Source organism: Symphodus melops (assembly GCF_947650265.1).
Source record: "Symphodus melops genome assembly, chromosome: 1".
NCBI lineage: Eukaryota > Metazoa > Chordata > Actinopteri > Labriformes > Labridae > Symphodus > Symphodus melops.
This window is the reverse complement of record NC_136691.1, coordinates 41,343,071-41,364,537: the sequence shown is the minus strand read 5'-3', so window position 1 is coordinate 41,364,537 and position 21,467 is coordinate 41,343,071. Positions and strand designations below refer to the sequence as shown.

The window sequence follows — 21,467 nt, the reverse complement described above, 5'->3', positions numbered from 1 at the left end:
TACTATTGGAGTTCTTTGCATCTTGACATGTTTTTGCTGGGGTAAAACATGGGGAAAATAAAATTTGAGTTGTCACAGGAAACAGGATAAAAAATCCACAATGGGGGAAATTTGGTTGTTACAGCAGCTCAAGCAGAGCAGAATTTTGGAGAAACAAAATGCAGAACACAGAGTTGGAGGCAGGGAGCAGGTGCAGAGGAGTGATTTATTAACAAAACTTAAATCTTAAGTGATTCCGTAGTTCAGGGGAGCATAACGAGCTGAGATAGGCAGGTACGTTTGCAGAGGTGGAAGGCTGGTTGGTGAGTCCCGAATGTTGTGTTGATCCGATCTGAATCTAGTTGAAGCAGGAGTGGGATGGAGGCAGAAGATGGCATGGGGTAACTGAAGGCAAAAGAACACGTTTCAGTAATTTGGAAAGGAAAAGGACAAGGACGTTCAATGAATTGGCTTGACCAAGACTAACTGCGGTAACAGAGTCTACGATCTGGCAGAGCGGTGGGGCTGAAGCCCAGAGTTGGTAGCAGAGTTGATTGAAGGTGGTTTGCAGCTGCAGCAAAACTCCTACACACCTGATCCCACTCCTGCAATCAAGAACACACACACACACACACACACACACACACACACACACACACACACACACACACACACACACACACACACACACACACACACACACACCCAACAGGCTAGGATGAAGCAGAGGACAAGTGAATAGAAACTTAAAATCATCTATCATGTTTTTCAGCTGTACAATCAATCAATCGTGTATTGCATTGGATCCATTTGGCCTGTTTCCTGCATTTAGTCACTTGAACTGTCGCTGTCCATGGTGTTCATTTGAGATTCTTGAAGACAGCCTGAATCTTGAACAGACTAGTAACCCACCTCAATAGCTATCATTGTAAGAACAACCTGAGCTTCAACCATCCTTCTCTGTCATCTCCTGTCAGTTTAGTTATCTTTGTATACAAGTTTGAACATGAAAGAAATCAATCTTCTTAGTTTTTGAAGTATTTGTTGGCGTGTAAAGAATAGGCTACATTATCTTTGTATTAATTTCAATGAAAGAAGGGATTATTAAACGAAACAGGCTATCTAAGAACGCATCTGTGTCTTAATATTTGAGGCTGGTTTTCTGAGACTCCCAGTACTCTGCTTTCATTTTTTTTCAGTCACGCTTCCCTCCTCCTTCCTGCTTTGTTCCTTCTGCTCAGCTCATGTGAAGTACTTTAAAATATTTAACACTTATGAAACAGGGAAGTAGGTTTTTGTGTCACGGAGACTATACTATCACTCACACTCGCAGCCTAATGCTAAATATATCAGATGTAAAACATGGGGCGTATTTTTCAATTCAACTATCCAGTCTGTAGGACATTGTGTATGATAATGTCTGTATGATGTAGTACATGACCTCCACAAGTGCTTCACCCAGTGTAGGTTTATTACTGACGTATTAGGGCAGTTTATGAGTTTTTATCTTCAGTGTTTTATTCTAAAAACATTGCAAATACAGGTTAACAGTTGAGTTATGTAACGTTATAAAAAAAACACTCCAGTCCAGCTATAATAGCTTCATTGTTTTTGTGATTGTTTTCCGACTTAATCAAAATAAACTCAGTAGTGTCTTGCTGGAAAAGCCAATCATTTTCTGGCTTGCTTGGTTTCCTAAACAGATTTCAGATCCATGAAATCAGAACAGTACATGTCAGGTACAGATAATGTTTCTTTGAGATTATTGAAGTTAATGTCCTCTTTTGATATGACAGTGCCTGTGAAATGAGCCATATTTAGATGTCCTGTAGGAATATGTGTGCTTCTTGTCGTTGATGTCTGGGTGGTTTTGTGAGAACAGCATCTCAGTCACTTGGACACAGCCCCTGGCCTGGTTCTGGAAATGTCCTGATCGCAGCTTAAATTAGGATTCCTAACAACCCCAGGGCCAACGGCTGTAACACACACAGACAAGCACATGATTGATGTTTGACCTCAAAGCTGTCATCATGAAGGCCAGAAAGAGAAAAATTCAACTTGGTGAAACTGACACCTTTTGGGGTTGTTGATGGGTTTTTAGCTCTCACTTTGTAATTGAGTGTCTTGTAGTGGCTCCTGTCTGCCTCCTACATGTCCCAGAGTGCCTGTTTCTTTGTCACTGAAATGTAAAAAGCCTCGTGGATGTATTTGATTTGATGAGTGGAAAAGTGACTTTATGAGCAGCAAATGTTGATTTAATTTTATTTAATGAGGTGGTGAGATGGCACAGCATGGTTTCCCATCGCTTCCTAAAAGCCTGAGAGCTGAGCTGTTGGAATTTGAAGATTTGCTTAGGAGATTCAACATTTGTGAGCACCCATGTGTAAATGGAAGAACCTGCAGGCCGAGCTTTGAGTGACCTCAAAGAATAAATAACACATTCTATCATTGTTACCTAATTTGATTGTAAAATCAATAATTTGATTGTAAAATCAAATTCTTTTCGTCTCTTCAATTATTGTCATTCTTGATCTTTAATTAAATCTCCTTAAATTATCTTTGATTGAGCTGTTCTGCGTCTGTGTTTTGTTGAAGCCAACAACAATGTGGGCGATCACACTGATGGATATTAACAAAGAACAGCTTGTGTGAAACAAAAGGTTGAAATACAATTATAGACAAAGGGATGGGGGTTTGAGGTAGGGGCAGAAATAAATGCAGGTAGTTTGAAAATGAAAACAACAATGTTAGAGAATCTCAGTTAACCTGGTGGGCTTCTGCCTCAGTATCTGAAGTGTTATGAAATAGTCATCTGAAACATTTTTGGTAAATATTATAATAATAAGTATATAATAAAACTGATCTTTCATTTAGTGTGAATAATTTAAAAACAGAACAGCCATTGACTTTAAAGTGAGACAGACTCCCTTCAGTACTGCATTCAGCAGCCGGATCAAGTATCACTCGATCAAAAGCAACCTTTCACACAGCTCACATCAAAGAATTCCAAAAGCAACTTTGTATTTTGTTTGTCAGTGGCTTCAAAATCAAATTGTTTCCATTTTCTTCCTTCCCATCATCCCAAAATTGGCCCCTGCACCTTCCCGGTCCCAGTCTAAGACTCTCTGATAATAACATTTTTCCCTTAAAAGAGCTTTCTGGGGGTCGCCGGTGGCGCAGCGGCAGTGCGCGCGACCCCACGTATTGAGGCTCAGTCCTCGCGCGCGGGCGGCCCGGGTTCGCGTCCGGCCTGTGGCCCATTTCCCGCATGTCTCTCCCCACTCTCTCTCCCCCTTTCCGACTCTATCCACTGTCCTCCCTCTACAATAAAGGCAAAAAGGCCAAAAACAAATCTTAAAAAAAAAAAAAAAAAAAAAAAGAGCTTTCTGAGGACTGATCCAAAATATATTCTGGCCTGTCAGAAGAACAGTCTGCAAACTGCAAGATGAGGAAACTCTGCACTGTGACATTGTGATACCCTCCAGCGTTGTTCTCTCCAGTCTCAGGCAGAGCCATTACACAGTCTCATTACAAACTCAGCCAGGCACGTGCACACTCAACAAAGGTATGCACAGGCACGCGTACCCACCCATACACATCGTCTGAGCATGTGCATGAGTGTGATAGTAAATAAAGTAGAAGCATGACCCTGCAGTCTGCTTAATGAGTCACGAGTCCAGACTCGTCTTTAATAATGACGGCGTTATACGAAGAGATTGATGAGGCCCTATCTCTGAACCAATAGAGACATTCAACTCCCTCATTTCTTTTCTCTCATTACGGCATCAGGCAATAATCAAAGATGCAAAGATAATATTAAGTTAAAGGTGGCAGGCATGATTATCAGTCATGAGCGTGTGGGAAGAGATGGGTCAGCTTTTAAATGAAAAGCTTAAGCCATGGATTTTGCTTTTTAGCTCTTAATGTCTTCCCACATAGATTAATTATCACTGATTCAGTCAGTGTAGGAAGGAAACATGTGCAGTAGGGAGGGTGGTCAAATAACTGATGACATTCAATAATAGCCTGCTGGGTGATTTTTGTTGACTATCACTCAACATTGTTTGTGTTTTTGCAGTGCCTGGACTCATTTACTGTTATTTTCATCCTTAGTATCCCAAACAAAGCCTCCCTGTGTCTCCCTTATTACAACATTCTCTCTCCCTGCCCTTAAAATTCAACGACTGAGCGGTGACAGCTTTAATAAGTAGGTCGGCTGCTCAAGATGAAAGCGAGGACAAACACAAGCAGGCAACAGTAATATGCTAGTGGCCGCCACCCCCAAGATAAAACAACACGTGGTGACCAAAGGCTGTGGGCTGGTTTTCCTACACCTCATCATGCTAATATATCATTTGCAACTCAATATAGAGCCCACTTCCTCAGTGGTGAGTGGATATTGAATATTTGCAAATGAGCTCCTCTGTAGCGTAGATGAAAATTGTCTCTGAGTTGTAAATGTTCCTGCAGCTCATTTCGATCAATATGGGAGCATGGCTGTTTGTGTTCTCTGAACAACACGCTGCACCTTTATTTGATATATGTGACTCACTGATTTTCTAATGAGCTGATCAACCTAATAGTAACATGACACTGGTCTGCATCCTATGATGTGAATGTTTTGTAAGGAATGTCTATCCTCTCTGGAAGTCAGATTTCTGCTGATCGATTGCAACAAACTATGTTCAGAGATTCTTCTTCAATCCACTTCTGCTCCTACATCCCTAGAAATATAACTCCAAGAAATAAGAAGATAGAACATAACCCTTATTTGATCTAACTGAAGTTTTAGATATTGCCATACTTAATGAAGCCTCAGTAAAATAAGTAATAACATGTTTGTGAACCTTTATTTAGCCCTCATTTAATCCCACTGAGATCAGATAACTGTTTTTCAAGGGAGACCAGACAATAAAAAGTAGCAACACACAGTTAAACAACACAAACACTCAAACTCATTCAGTACACATTTCAGAATAAGAGAAATAATGGTCAAGTGCAGACATTATAGATGACGTATACTGATTGATTTGATTATTAATTCCAAAGTTCCTTTACAAATCAGGACGAAGCATCATTGGGGCTTTTTATAGCAATTCACAGTCATACATTAAGGTTGAGTGTGTCTGTGTTTCCTGAGCTTGAGGGAACATCTTTATGTGTCCGTAGACATTTCAGAGCAGTCACTGTAATCAGCTGTAAAGCCACTGTATTGATCCAGAGAAAGGGAAACAGAGACACAAAGACTCTGATGTGGAAATGTGTGCAAGTGCAGGCCATCTGCCTCCCATGTTTCCATTGGACATCTACAGCACAGTGAATTTGTTACAGAGGAAAAGAGCTTTACGACTGATTTAGAGTGGGACATGTCTGCCAATTTTTACTGCAGTTACATTTGGTGTGAAAAACTGGCCACTTTAAAAGGTTCCAATCCAAATAGGCAAATTAAAATATAGCTCTGCTCATTTCAATTAGCTACAAGCTGTCTTTTAACATGAACACACTTTGAGGTCATAATTGACTGTATGTTACATTCAACCATTCACACACCACATTCTACTGTGTAAAGTGTTCATCAGTATTATTTACTAATCCCATATACACACATTCAAACTACACTGACGCAGCAACTGGAGCAATTTGGGGTTCAGTTTATTGATTAAGGATACTTTGACATGTGACAGCACCCGACCTTCAGGTTGCCGCCAATCAGTATATCTCAATGTTCTTGCCTGTTTAATGTTTGAGAGCAGAAGAACAGAGTTGTTTTTGTAATTCTCTGTTTATCTCTCAATATATGGTGTGGTTATCTATGAGTCTTGAATCAAACGAATAAATACTCTGATTATTTTTGTCATGTGAGGATGGGGACCTCTGACGGAGAAGATGTGTGTTTAAAAAGGTTCATCCATTTGGTTCTGAAAATTAACAAAAGAAAAGTATAATTGACCCAAATTACTCAAAATGTGTACATTCACATATCGTGAGCTTGTTGGGTTAAATAGCTCTCCATTATAAGAAAGTACACATTTGATATTTAAGGAAACTGAAGTTGTTACCTGAACAGAACTTACACTGGTGCATCTTAATATAAAGGATTTTGCACTCCGCAATGGCTTCATTTGCAGGACTGGAGGTTGTCGCTTGAACATGCCGCTGCTGCATGTAGACAAATCACAATGAGGAAGAGGAGTTTAAAAAGGTTAATTGGAGCTGAGCTCAAACTGAACTCTTTGACATTGTTCTGACATGAGTGCAGGGGATGTGTTCTTGTGAACGTCTGCATTAATGGTTGGTAGAGTGGCTCTATTCACTGGGTCCACTCATATCTTACTACTTTACTATGAAGATACAGCCTGCAATTCATATCTGGGTGTTTGATTATGTTCTCGAGATGATAGCTACAGTATATTAATAGGGCTTATGTTAAAGCTGATCTAACCCACTGTGAGCTTCATTTTACTCAAGGCAAACATTAAGGAGATTTTCTCACTCTTGAGTTAAGGGGGTCTGTAGAGCAGAGAGATGTAGTTTACTGATTTTATTAACTACACGATTAAAAGCACACTCAGAGTCTGTGGTATGCCAGATCATGCTTTTGGTTTATTTAGTTGTCAAACATTGTTCCGACAGCTGGGAAGGTTGCCATGGATACTCCAATGTTCAAATCAGCAAATAAAACAGATATAAATAACTATGAGACTATTAGCATCCTGCCTGCCAACTCTACAGTAAAATAGTAGACAAAAGAGTGACCGAACAACTGACTGGTCATCTAACAACAGCAAGAACTCAAAATATCCTGTGCTCTTTGGAATCCATTTACCACTATTTAACTGAAGCTTTGAAAAAACAAAAATGCTTCCTGGATAAGAGAGATTATGATGGTGCTGTGTTTGTGACTGGATCGTTTGACACTGCAGACCACGATGAGTGCAAAAGCCAGGGTCAAACAAATTGCCCAAAAGAAAAGAGTGCAAGGCTAATTCAAGACAACTAAGGGGGAAAGGTTTTCTATAGTTTGTTTTTGCAACTTAAATGTGCAAAGAAAAACTGTCACATCATGTAGCAGTTTGCAGATGTTACTGCTGCTGCTGCTCTGATTCACTGATGTGGAAGGATGAAACTCATCATGCCACAGCAGAGCCAGATATGGAGAATGTTATAAGCTGAGGCCGGGCTTGTTTTTTAATACAGCCTGCAATGTTAGGATGCAGGAAGACTGCTGATGAAGTTGTATGTTTAAAGTAAATCATCAAAGGATTAAAGTGGATAGACTTAAAAACACAAGTTCAGCTGATAAGTCAAGTAGTATTAGGACTTTTAAGAAAATCTGTAATTAATGAAGTTTGGATTATAGATTTATTTTGAGCTCCTATATAGAGATTGGTGCTTCAGTGAAAAAAGACCTGTGTGTTTGAAGAAGTATACTATGTACGGGGCTGGAATATTTTTCTTTAACTTAAAATCGTCACTTTGAATTTGCAATGAATGAGACAAAAAGCTCAGTTTGATTTTACTCATTGCCTTTGTCCTTAAATGACTTCTGTTGTGATCTGGCGCCATATAGAAAATTAATTGAATGAAATTTTCTTGGGGGCGCAGTGATGAGTGTGCGGAGGCTGTATCCTCCAATTGGGTGGTCTGGGTTCGAATCTGACCTGTGGCTTCTTTCCTGCAAGCCATTCCTCACTCTCTTTCCCAGATTCACGACTCTATCCAACATCCTATCTCTACAATAAAGGCATAAAACACATTTTTTAATTTACTTGACCTTCACTAATATAATGGTGGGCGAAACAATGTGCTGGCTGAGATAATCTGGTGCATTTCTAAAATCTTATTGCACCTTAAATCCATTGAGACTGAAATATGTAAAGGCTGAAAAGGAGTTTAAAATGACTAGAATTTCTCTCGAAGTTCATTGGATAATTTATTGCTGACTATTTAAGTTCAAGTTTTTAACGTCTGAGAAGTCCATCAGTCAAATGTTGTTTCAGTAGGTGACACTGTATGGCTGTCCTTTTTTCTTCAGGGAAACAGTTTTATTGAGGGCTGAGAGGAACGTCGTTCTGGCACATCATCATCATACTCGTGTTGGCGACAGCAGACTCACTCTGCTCTTCTGTGCTATGATTCTCTCTGCGGACCAGCGATCAGCTGATGGTCAGCCCTGAAATAAATGACAAACATACAATGAATGGTTTGTATCAACATAGTGTCTCTTTATTGGCACTTGATTTTTCTGCTGAATGTGGTTGGAGAGGGAAGGGACTTGGTGCCACCTACTGGTGTCTCTGAGGAGAAGACAGAGGAAACTGGCAGAATAGGGAAAGAGAGGCTTTTTGGCTGGCTGGCTGGATCATGTGATTCTTATTGTCACAGTAAAGCCACCTTCTGCCCACTCTGTTCAGCGTTCTGCACTCTCTATTTCTACTCTCCCTTTAAGATCAATGGCTTTGACCTCATTGGATGTTTCTCTGGACACTGGACATTTATTTAAAGGAAGTGTTAATGAGAAAGAAGTGCATGGCTAAAGGAAACTGTTGCTGCTTATCCAGATTTGAGAGTCCAGTGTTGTTTGTGCTGCCAGGCCTACATATTTTGGACTGTATCCTGAGAACTAAAGTAGCCTACCGGGTGTATTAGTTTTCTTCTTAATGATTTGTTTTGACTCACAGCAATGAAACTGACAAAAGGCCATTCAAATGTGTACTCATTTTGAATCTGTTTATTTCAATGACTTCAGTTTTGTTAGCTTGACTTACTTTCAGAGGTACTGATTAATCTCAGATATACTCAAAGTCAAACAAGTGAAATGGTCGTATTAAAGTAATCTCTATCATACACTTTAAGATAGATATCAGACACTTTAAGGTAGCTCGCGAGCAGTTAGGACACTTCACTTCACTTCACTTTTGTTGCTGACACTCGCTCGTGTTGTGTGCCGTTAGGTCAGGCTATTTAAGACTGATTAGGATGCTTGAAAGAATTTCACTTGCATTTGAGCTAATATGCTTCTTTTTTTTTTATTGTGAGGAAAATATTAATATATTACGTCTGTAGACAGAGCAGAACCGTCTTTCTTTGTTTATTCTTATCCCCAAAGAGTTGATTTTGAAGAAAAGAGGATTTAACTAGTGTTTCAGTAAGAGAGCAGAAGGAGAATAGTAAGTTACTTGCGAAAAAGCCCCTGGACAGTGAAGAGAAGGTCAGACCCTGACCAGCTCACCAACCCCACTGATACACACTGCAGCACCATCACATTGCAAGCAGTATTTTTGTTAATCTATTAAAACGGAATACGTTTTTTTGATGCACAATGTTTTATTTTCTGAATCAAGCACTTATTATTAGTTGTATTCTGCTTTTTGTAGGTTTCTCCTCTTGTTGCTCTGATACGGGATGAGGCCTTACTTTGTAATGTTGTCCTCTAACTTCTTGTTTGTCCATCCATTCCTTCCAGTGTATGTCCCCTCAGCACATCCTCCTGCTGCACTTATACTATATTATTTACATTTGGTACTTGAAGCTTATTTTTATACTAAAGTGGCACCATTAGATACTTGACTTGTGTCAGCATCATTGGAGGCCTCTCTGGTGTCCCCATCACTGGAATCATTCAGCAGACTTTTGGAGCTTTCCTGTGGCTCATAATTTGAGAGGATGCTGTGAGTTTCAGAGGATGTTTCCGAACTGTTTAAGCTTAAGCAGTCCATGTCAAGTAAATCTTCTTCATGTTCTTCTACCAAGTTCCTCATCATCAGAGTGTGTAAGCAGTTTCCCATCCATTGTAATATCTTCCTCTGCTCTATTTGTTTTTCCAACAGATGAGCAATCTTCTTCGTTTCAATGTTGAGCTCCATGAGGAACTCTAAACGCAGATGCAGGATTTGCTTCTCCACCTGTTTATTCACCATCCTGCAGATCCTCCTGTCATTTGCTGCCTGTTTTCTCTTCCTGTCCATTCATCAAATAAAGGTTGTTAAATATAAACACATGAAACAGATTGAACAGAATATCGTCCAGTAATGACACAGAAAAAAACAACACATTAGAAAAATACATGCATTCTATTTCTTCATAAACAACTGTAAGAAATGCACCTGAGGGTGGAGACACTGAGACGCTTCTTTCTGCCACTATCTGCCATCAGGACTTCCACTTCTCTCTGGAAAACAACTAAAGCAGAGGAAATTATCATTTAAACATAGTTTATTTTATTTGACTTTGAAGCCCTACCTCTCATTTGAATTTACTTTGTGTAGCTTGTTCTATTCTCAGTTAACACACAGAGTACAGGGACAGGGTAGAGACAGCGACAATAGTGATCTTAAAAGCTTCATTTTTGAAACCAAGAGGATTTTTTTTGTTTTGGGGGTTATTTAATTAAGATATATCTTTTTTGTCAAGGTGCACCAAAAAAAAAAAAATCTTATTCTTGTCTGATTTTGACTTTTTAATTTTTTTTGCACAAATGTAATGTATAACTGTTGCCTAGCAACACAACTGTGAATTCCAAAGCCCAGCTCTACAGTTAGCTATATTTTGTTTTAGCTAAATATATAAAACAGTTTCAATGTGTTCTTGGTATAAATATGAATAAGAGAAGTGCTGATATTTATGTATTTCACATTCATATTTAGCTTGTAAATGTTTGTTGTAAAAATAGAGAAGAAAACATCAGCGTGTCTACGTTCAGTGACCGCTAAGAACAAGTTAAAAAACAACCCGACACAAACCTATTGCACCAGTTAGCTCAGCAGAACAACAGCACTGTCACCCAAAGAGGAACTTACCTCAGTAACAAGCAATTCAAATATCTTCTGTCCTCTCCTTTTAGAACTGCATCCAACTAGACTCGTGATTTCTCTGTCGTTTACTTTTGAGCTTTCGAGAACTGTGTTGTCATGTTAATTCAGATTACATAAAATGCATGTCTTCCTCTGGAGTGTCATCTTTTTTTAAAGATAAATGTAATGAGGAATACCATGGTGACAAATAGTTTGATGGATATTGGAAACATGCCTGATTTACAAATCCTCTGAGTCATGCCAGCTGAGGATGATACTGAAGTTCATTCAACAGGTGGCTTCTATTTCTAAGTCCTGATTTTGACCACAAGCCAAGTCGTAAAAAAAAAACAAAAAAAACATACCAGCTCACAGCATGGTTTATCATGTCACTCATAATTTCACTTTTTTTTGCCACTCTCACTCTATTTATTTTGAAGTTGCATTTTATTTTTGTGTTCTCTGCCTTCTCTTATTCTCAACACATTTCTCAAGGAAACAAAGCACGTATATGTTGAGGACTGAGGAGTATTCCTGACCTGTACAATTCTAAACTCAGAAGTGTGAAGGGGCTCATATTTCTTTGTATCCTAGCTGGCTGTCAGTGAGAGGCCCTGTCATCTGCAAATGTGTTAATTTGTTGGTCAGGCATCTCAGCATTACACAGTTATATTGATGTCTGAACCAGGGGGCTTGACTAGGCGGGTCCTGCTCCTGTCCTTGTGTACACCTGCAGCTGACACACACACACACACACACATATACACACCGTATAGAAATAGCCCTTTCTCTCAGTCCTCTGACTATTACGTCGTTGTGAAAGTGTTGCTGGGACGGACACTGGACCGTTCGTACCCTGTCTCTCAGCCATGAGCTCCACACAATCAGGGGTGAGTTTAATAATACATTCCCGTCATGGTCCTTTATTTTAGATCTAGTTTACAGCACTTTCATTAATTACAAAGTTACAGAATGTGTTTTCATATTAACTTATACTAGTTGGCAAGTTCAGTATGAAAGGAAGCCCTCAAGTTTGACACATTTTTTGTTTAACACATTTGTCACAACAGTTGCCATTCCTACATTCAAAGAACGTCAACATTTCTGAGTATGAGGTTTGTGCTAGTACTTGCTTTGTCTGGATTGAAGTACAGCAACAACTCTTCACAAAAACAGCTCTGTGCTCTTTTTATGTCCTTGACTTGGACATCTCAGAAACACACACACACACACACACACACACACATCAAGATGTAGATACAAATAGAAATGTTCCTCAGTGTGTTGATGTAAGAGGACTATACTTGTACTTTGTATTGCCCAACTAAAGAGGACGACAGCCAGATTGGTTCATTCCTATCAAGATTGTGAAAAATGTCAATTCAACCATGTCTCCATTTCTGTCCCTGAAATCTACCTGGAGACCAAAAGACAAATGAAACATAGCTTTTCGAAGGGATTGCTTAGATATGAACTGTCTGAACTGCCAGTTATCTTCTGGAAGTTGTGGACTGTTTTTTTTTTAGTCAGCTATTCACCAGTTTCTTTCTCCCTCTTCATCTGCCTCTTCTTCTCACAGTCTTTGCACAACAATGCAGAACCACTTTGCACTATTATTGCAATCAGGAATTCTTTTAATAGTTGGCCACTGACTGATCACCTCCGAAGGATGGTACTGGGGCGCCGGAAAGCCTGGCGGTTAATTTGTGACTGCGGTCCTCGTCTCGGCCGCCATGGTGTTTAGTCTGACAGTGTCATTCGCTTCATGTCGCCCCCTACTCCGCCGGGCATTTTGTGTCTATCTTAAGCTGTCCTATCCACTAAAGGCAAAAGTTTCCCAAAAACATCTTTACAGAAATGAGGGACAGTCCTGCCTTATGATGGAAATGCAGATGAATCAAAAGTTCTCTGTTGGATGAAATGAGACTTGATAGTTCTCATCTTCACTCTTCATAAACCTTAAGGGCAAGGATCATTTTCATAATGAAGGCTTTTGCATAGATTTATATTTTTAATTCACGAGCGTTGGCTTTTACAGACCAATGTCACGCTCTATCGGGGCTGACAGAGCCATGTGGAGTTATTAGTGTGCATGTGGGTGTAGTAATGAAAGAGGATGAATCACTTGGTGAAACCTGTAAGGGTTGTTACTACAATCCCTCAGGTCTGGAGTGTAGGCTGTTGTGATGACACACTGTGTGGGGGAAGAATCCTTGAGTGTTTATAGCACATATCGGGGTATATCCTGCATATCTCTGCCTATATTTGTGCGGGTGTGTTTATTTCTGTATTGGTGAGTAACGTGGATACAGTTTTTTATGTCTATTCCAAATACGGATAATGTGAAGGCATGCATTTTTTTTTTTTGGTGCGTCATTGTTCAATCCTCACATGAGGGAAACTTTGGATACTACTTTAGAAGCCAGAGATACTGAGCACTACAGATAAATTCGGCCAAAAGACAATAATCATAACTTCACCTACAGCAAAGTGTGTTCAACATTGTCACTGTCATAAAGCTTTTATTTTATGGTAAATAATTAAAATAACCATCACAGTTTTATATTATGATCCCTGGATATAAAAATTGCAACTTTGTCTCGAAGAAATCATTTTACGAAATCGATGCGTGAGTATTGAATCACTATCTTTGGATGACCTATGTTTTAGAAAATGTAGATTAAGCACAGTTAATACATAATATATGCTCCTGTATACTTTAATTTCCCTAAAGGTTACAAGACAGTTTTTTCAAAGATATATGAAGTAATGGGAAAAAGTAGCCTTCTGGGTTTTTGAGAAAATGCCTGACACAGTCATATAACATCCAAGAGTGTTCTTTGGAAGTGTTTGACAAAGTAACCAAAATGCACATGCAGTGCAAGAGATGTAATGATGAGCCTGACAGTTGTTTTAGATCAGTTCTTTTTTAATAACAAGTAAAAAACAGTGGAGACGGAGGAGGTGATCTGTCATCTAGTTTCAAGGATTTACATTGTGATTGCATCAGGACAGAAAAGATTCAACAGCTTGTTTAAACAAGTAGACTAGAAATGTATTCCTGATTGTTTATTGCTCTTCTAAACTTCTTTAGTGGAGAGCTTTACAAACAGGTGTTTTCTTATGTAACTACAGTCAGTTCTTATCTTTGAGATTTTCATTATTTAGGACCTGCAGTATTATGGTTGATGGTTTTAAGACCAACACAACATGCACATGCAAATGCAAACCTGTGTAAATGAGAAGTCTCCTATAAGTCACAGGCACCTTTACAATCACAAGACAGCTGCGTATGTTTATGTAGTCAGAATTAGCTTTTATTTGCTTTTTCTTTATGAGGTCATGAAGTGGAAGTGTGTCGCCATACAACTCACATTACACTGACCTGCAAACCACTCAAACAGAAAAGAGACAGCTTTAACTTGAGTTTATTAACAGCTCCAAGGCCTGACCGATATGGGATTTCTGGGGCTTATACCAATAACAAAATTAGGAAGTGTATCCTTCAAATGCAGGGTCGACAGGATGAACAGTATAACGAACAAAAAGATGGTCACTCAACTGGAAAGTAACGACACATGTACATGCATTACAGCTTGACACTCTGAAGGGTGATTATGCTTTTGTAGTCCTTATAGCGCCTTCTGCCGGTTTAAGAGAACTGCTAGTGTGAAATACAATGAAGCTTAAATTAAATGCTATTTGACCAGTGAATAAATCTCGTAACATCGGCCCAAATCTGCGATAAAATTAGCAGATACCGATTTTCACTTGGTTTGCTAATATCGTCTGAAATCAGCTGGGCAATCGGTTGGGCTTTCTAACAGCTTAAAAGCCTCTGAACTCTTAGCACATGACAATATAAACATCAGAACATCAGCTGCTCGATATATTTGAGGCGTTTAAGAGTGAAAAACGGTTTAGCTCCTCTAGCTATGTAAAGGTCAGAGGTTTCCTCCCATCATGTCTCCTAATTAGTGTGACCAATTACTTTGACTTTGTCTCCACATTTGACTCTGAATACAAATTGACAATCTTGCTGAAACATAACCTTTCCAAGGATACTGCAGGTCAGAGTAGAGAGGAGACAAAGTGGAGACGGAGAGTTTGCCACCTGCAGCAGTGCAAGTAGCAACTGATGAAGCAAGCAAAGTCAAGGAGGGAGACGGAGAGACAGACAGAGACATGGCAGAGCCAAAAGTCAACAGAGTAGTGACATGAATCCATCTATAGATCCAAGGGAAGCACTCTTTCTCCCAGGAGGGCTTGTGCCTCCTCTGTTGGCAGCTCCTTGGACCTCTCAGCTTTAACCCAGACTGTGCCCTTTGTACATCGATGCTTTCCCTTCTCCTTCCTCAGCCCTTTGTTTATTTCTCATCTCTCTTTCTTACCAACCCCTTTGTGCATGTCATTTTTCTTCTGCCCTTGTTCTGTGTTTTTTTAAATGTAGTCTTTAAAGGGTGTCTCCTTTAATATTCCTATGACTCAGCTACAATTTATTTATTAGTGCAGTGCAAAAAACATATACTGTAATATCTGCACTTGCAACCAATACATTCATTTTTAACAGGGAATCTATTGCTAAGAGTTGTAATACAGGCTACTGATAAAGGTTTATGATGCTCCTGTGATTTTTGCTGTCAACAGACAGAGGTCTTGGTTATATAGAAACAGAATTGAGAGTGAAATGAGAGATGTTTTCCCCCCTTTGGAACAAAGATAAATCAACAAAACAACACAGAGCAGAAGAGAAAACTAAGGGCAGTGATTGAGTTCAGCTTTATGCAGGCTGCAGTGGTACAAAGCACCTCGTGGTGAGCTGCCTGCTGTGATAGAGACTGGGGATCCACTTAGTTGTTTGCACAGCCTGCTCCCAGTGGCTGCCTTACATTTTTTTTTAATTGATTGGTTATTTGAACTCCAGAGTAAATGTTACAAGCTTTCTACTTGGTATGGGGTGTCTGTGTGCTTGATTGCCTGCTTCTCCTGCTTCCCTCCCAGTCAGTCTGTCTGCCTGCTCATAGACGCCACGTTCCTTTTTTTCAGCCCTGATCACCTCTTTTAATAAGTTTTGTAAGTATCTATCTATCTCTATCTATCTCTTTACCTCTTCCTGTTTCTTCAGCCAACTGCTAACACAACAATAGTCAAAGCATGATGGGACAGGAGAAGTTTTGAAGAGCTACTGTCAGCTCCTCTGTCAGTCATGTCAGTCATTCTAAGTCAACATGTATGTGGTGTGATTTTCCCTGTTGCGTTGCTGTTCACGTTTGTGCTTGGACTATATGTTTACTCTGTGATGTGTGTGTGTTGAGTAATGAGCAGACAGATGGTGCACACTGCAGGGTTCGCTGGTGCAGACATGCCAACCCAAGAGATTCAGGCAAGGATGGAAGCAGTACATGGGTGTGTTTGTTTATCCCAGTCACAGCATGTGTGTAGAAAAAGAACAAAAACTCACATTTTTTTCTAAGGGCATATAGACAGTGTAAACATTTGTGTTTGTAAAGGCAGGTGTTTATATGTTTCCTCAGTAGCAGTGCTGGGAGCTGCTGGCATTCAGAAGAGCATCAGGCAGTTCTGACTTTAGCCTCAGTCGCCACATGTTCTCTAGATAAACATGCTTTACCGTACACATGCAGTTATATGTCTCTAAAGCCCATGGTCGTGATAATGTCATTTCTAAACCTGTCAGAAGGGCTTTGGCTTTAGGGAAATGTGTGTTATGGTGAGCACACCCAGGTGTCAGGAACTATTTGGTCAGTGTTGCTTCTTTCCCCGAGAGATTTTGGATTTCCTCTGTTTTTCTGTATCGCTTCAGGCTGTGAGGGTGAGGTGTGTTGTGCTGGATTGAACTCTGCAACTGTAGTCATATAAGACCTGCTGACAGACAATGGCGAACAAGCCTTATAAAAAAAGCACACATGAAAGGGACAGCTGCCGCGTCCTGGGGTCTGAGTCTATTGTAATACAAGACTGTACACACACACAAACACACACAGACACACGCACACATACACACACACACACACATACGCACGCACACACGCACGCACACGCACGCACACCCACCCACACACACACATTGCTCCCTCTATTTGGTGCTCCTCCACAGGGTTTTGTCGTGACTCTGCAGAGCAGTGTGTGCCAGGAAGCAGGGTGGCACCTTCCACCTCCTGTCGGGAGCCCTGTCTAAGCTGGCATTCACCCAGCGTTGCTTCCTAAATGCAAATAGATCAAAAAGGAACTCAAAAAGAAAACAAGTTTATAAACTGTTTATACTCTCCGCTGTGTTTGCACATCAGGCATTTCCTTCTAAAATTGTTGTTACCGTATTTATTGTTTCTTTAATCATCTCCTGCTTGAAAACATGGATATATGTATATATATATATATATATATATATATATATATATATATATATATATATATATATATATATGGGACAATAATTGATACTGTTGACTGCAAAGCATGCTGGGATATTTTCAACAGGGAGTATGTATGCACACAAACAGATAAATACATCTTGTATGATGCACACATGTATTTATGAGTGTATCTATTATTACGTTGTTTTTTTTTTGTTTGCAATAAAGATAAAGTGTGCATACATAAAGAGGCTCATTATGGCAAATTACTACAGGCTGTTTTCTTCACAGATTGTGTAGCTAATTGATTAACCACCTAAATGAACAAAATGAACTGTGTTCTGCGGTTTGTCTTCCTAAAGAGGGGTAGTACTGTCTCAGCAGGAAAGTTGTTGCACCAGAGTGGGGATAATTGGTTTCAGAGGGGAGGTATTAGTCCGTCTATTGTTCAACAGAGAGGAGGTTTTATTCTGCTGAGGCGTATAAAGCAATTGCACATCACCGACAGTAAAGCTAAACTGCTTTTTCAACAATTTCCCTCTGACAGACAGCTGAGAAAGGGAGAGCACATTAGGTTTGAACAGTGATATGAAGGGAAACTGTCGCAGAAGAAAATATTGTATAAGACAAAGAATCAGGTGACAGGACAGGATATCAACAGTTGTTAAAGGTCCAATACAATGCCCTTTCTAGGGTTCATATATCTATTTTATGTGTCTATTGAAGTACGTTCACGATGACTAATGTTCGAAAAAAGTATCTGTTTTCATGTACTGCTGCTACAAGAAGCCTCTCTCATCTGTCTGTATTTCTAACGCTCAGAATCCCCCAAGAAAAGAGAAAAACTAAACAAACGTGTGCCAGGTTGGATCTGATTGGTCGGCCGATCTGCCAGCCTGATGGCTTCTAACTAATTCAAAGACAGGACAGGAGGCGAAAGGAAATATTTGCAAAGCCAAGTTTGTAAATCCCCACACGATACTTAGACAACGTCAAGTGGGGTGACCACACTTTTCTGAATGGCCCGTGTGTATAGTGTTTTATAAAAGCTGCAATACTCAAGTGTTGTCAATTATTATGAATTGCAGTAAAAAAAAAAAAGGGAAAAAAAGAAAAAAGAGTGATAATAAGAGTAGGTTTGTGGGCAGCTTTGTGTGATAGACTTGGTGTTTCAATCAGTGCCATAATTCCGTAGATAGCAGCAGCATCAGCAGTGTGTGTTTGGGGGAATGCGGGGCATCAGGCAAAGCACCTTGGTACAAAAGAGCTGAGGCGTACATTGACTGTAGACTATTTGTTAGTGCTTCAGTTGCTTATCTTATCTCATCCTTTTGCACATATGTTTTTCTCTCTGGAATGTATCTCCTCATTACATCTCATATTCTGCCTCTGTCAGTACTTAGCCTCTCTGTTTCTCTGTGCCATTGTTTGATTAAGTGGATCAAATATCCAACGATGACAATATACACAACTCTCTTATTAGCTACACAAATCGGCAACAATGTAAGACTTATTCTGATGCTGCTCCATGCTTGAGAATTGGTCAGTCTCCTGTGAACATCTCCAACGGGTGTGTGTGTGAGTGAGTGACAGCTAGAAAGAGACAGAGAGAGTGAAAGAGACTGGGGGGATAGTGAGGGAACATGAGCAACCTGCAGATGTGCGAGTTGTGTATGGAGAATCTCACAGCTGGTTTGCCTTCTGCTGTGTGTGGGTGTGTGTGTGTGTATGTGTGTGTGTGAATGAGCCAGGTACAGAGCGAGCTGGTGCGTGTCTGTGTGCGGCTCTCTCATATAGGAGGGAAGCCAGCAGCAGCAGCAGCAACAGTAGTAGTACAGTCAGTGGAGCGTGTTCAGTGTCTGGATGTTTGCGCTGCCTCTCTCAGCTGCGGGACGAAGCCTTTCTGTAGGTATATACACACTCACACACACGACAGCACACATGGCATGTGTGCACAATGCTGCTCTGACTGTGTGTCTGCTGTTTTTCCTTGGAGATGCTTAAGATTGTTGCTTCTTTTACATGTTGTTTATTTGTGAGGGCGGTAAAGAGGGCTAGTATGGGAGCGGTGTTTTCCCTCTGGATTAGAGAGGCACTTGCGTGAGGTGAAGGGATTGAAATGTGCCGTTCATCACTCAAATGTTTCCATCACTTCTGCACGTTCATACATTTGCATGCACCATAGATTTTCCTACAGTATTTCCATAAATGTAAACGCCTCTTTTGTTTATGTGCTGGTTTTCTCTCATTGTTGCCTGTGGAAGATAATGGACATATTTAAAAAATGTGCTTTTATGTGAGAGTGTGTGTGATCTGAGTTGGCGAGGTAGAGGTGCTGTGGGTGTGTCATGTCCAGTTTCTAATAGAGTGGAACCTGAGCTGTCTGCTAGAATTACATGACATGGGACTGTTAGTCACTCCAGCAGGACCAAAAACAAGATCATGGGTCGATGCTGTTTGACAGAAACAGCATCGGGGTTCTGTGCATTCAGATCAGTATATTGCCAATGTCTGTTGAAGGGCTTCCCCCATTGGTCCCCCCCCCCAGCTAACCCTCTGTCTATTTCCCATGTTTGCAAACCGTGTGCCTTTTACTCTCAAGCTGCAGCCTTATTTTGGTCACTCCTGTTTTAAGGGCTGAGACGCTGAACGTGCTCAGAATCAGAGCAAAATACTCGGGGATGGTTGGGAAGAGGAAGAAAAGACTGAAGGAGAAAATGATAAGAACTGAGAGGAGGAGAGATATTAAAGCAAGATGACTAAGAAGAAGTGGGGATGGAGGAGGTTAGATAAATTGCTACATCAGGAAGTGGGAAAAGCCTGAAGATAGTGAAGAGCAATGGTCTGATGAGGAGGTCTAAGAGACTCTCACTCTCTCTTTCTCTCTCCTGATGATACTCCCAGGCCAGAAGTCACATACTGGACATACGTATTTCAGGTGTCTTCTTCAGTAATCATGGGGTTGCCCTAAGTACAATTGACATGCTCAGTTTATGGCAAGAAATATTTACGGTCAATTTCTTACCTTAAAATGTCTGTTTCACCTTTAAAAAAAAATCAAATAGTGTAACTCCCTTCACCAAGAAAAGAGTACAACAATAACTTACAACTTGTGCCCAGGCCCTTGTTGTTTCTCGTCCCTGCTTGCATTCACAGTGCATGCATAATGCACACTATGAAGTTCTCCTGGGAGAGGCTACTGGGGTTTTAGACATAAGTGCAGCATTTCTTTCACAGAGCTTTAAGTAGACTGTTGTGTTTCTGAGGTGTGACTGAATCATTCATCTCGCCATGTGAAGTTTATGTACTGCATTATATAGCATGCTTACTTTCACTTCCATACATTGAATGCATGGATACATACGGACTGGGAGAAGCTAATAGGCCCTTCTTTGTATGTGCATAGAGGTTTTCAAATCAGCATCATACTCACAGTGACTGTGATGTTCTGTTGTCTTTCAATCATTTTAATAATAAAGAAAGACTCTGAGAGGGACATAAACTATGTTTCTGTCCGTCCACTCTTCTGGGTGGAACATTACAACATTCGTCAGCTATTATGCTATATTGGCTCCCAAATTGAATTTCAAAATAGTCGAAGAACATCCAAACTGAGACTGATTGGCTGTCATCATGCCTGGCAGAGTTCAGAAAAGACTCACATTTGCAGCAGTTCTCATCAGTGTAAATATTCCAGCTTGAGAGATCTGATAAGGGGAGGCTTGTTCTTGATGGAGTGATAGATTAGATTAGTCACAGTTGCACACTTTGATATGTGGGGTTGGGGATTTTTATGACAAATACCCTGAAAGGTTTTTTTTTTTGTTTAATTTTAATGAACACAGCTCAGATAGAAAGTGCTTATATTTAAAGAAGAAAACGCTACATATATATGGAGCACAAAACTCAGACAAAGCCAACTGATTAAAAGGAACTGCACTGTTCACTTGCCAGTTGTCACAGTGCTTCACATCTCATTTCAGATCTATCTGAACTCCTACACGTTCTCTCATCTCTCAGTATTAGCTCTTGTTTTGCAAAGGTAAGGTTGTAGAAGGTACTCACTGTTCGTCATGCTGCCAGGTTGTTTGTTTGTTTGTCAGCGTGGGGGTGCTACCACCATCTTTGATCCTGCTGTGCAGGGAAGGTAACATCTGGCACAGTGACAAACTACTTCAAGTTGTGAACTTCAAAACTTCCTGGTTGGATTGGATGTCCAATTTCTAGACCTACTCATATAGTTGTTTTTAATTCAAGAAACAAGTTTGATTTTTAAGTTTATCAGCCCACAAAGATTTTTTTGCTATAAATCTTTGGTTAACTG

General features: G+C 40.1%; 1 protein-coding gene and 1 long non-coding RNA gene across 6 annotated transcripts in view; one reads left to right on the top strand and one right to left on the bottom strand.

The window, feature by feature from the left end:
- Positions 1–21,467, top strand: part of mctp1a (multiple C2 domains, transmembrane 1a) — a 119,932-nt gene that overhangs the window by 3,984 nt on the left and 94,481 nt on the right. Inside the window, exon 1 of one of the 5 annotated variants that reach the window (XM_079337693.1) lies at positions 18,193–19,048. The exons of 3 other annotated variants lie outside the window; for them this stretch is intronic. In XM_079337693.1, the coding sequence (XP_079193819.1) occupies positions 19,007–19,048 (42 nt within the window). In that variant the 5' untranslated portion in view covers positions 18,193–19,006. Of the gene's footprint in view, positions 1–18,192; positions 19,053–21,467 lie in introns of those variants that run through there. One more of the 5 variants, XM_079337694.1, reaches the window with a different exon arrangement.
- On the bottom strand, positions 9,820–10,896 carry LOC306820096. The gene is made up of 3 exons (XR_013778638.1): positions 10,779–10,896; positions 10,086–10,161; positions 9,820–9,939 (listed from the first exon to the last, which is right to left on the bottom strand). It is a non-coding gene; the product is annotated as an uncharacterized lncRNA (long non-coding RNA).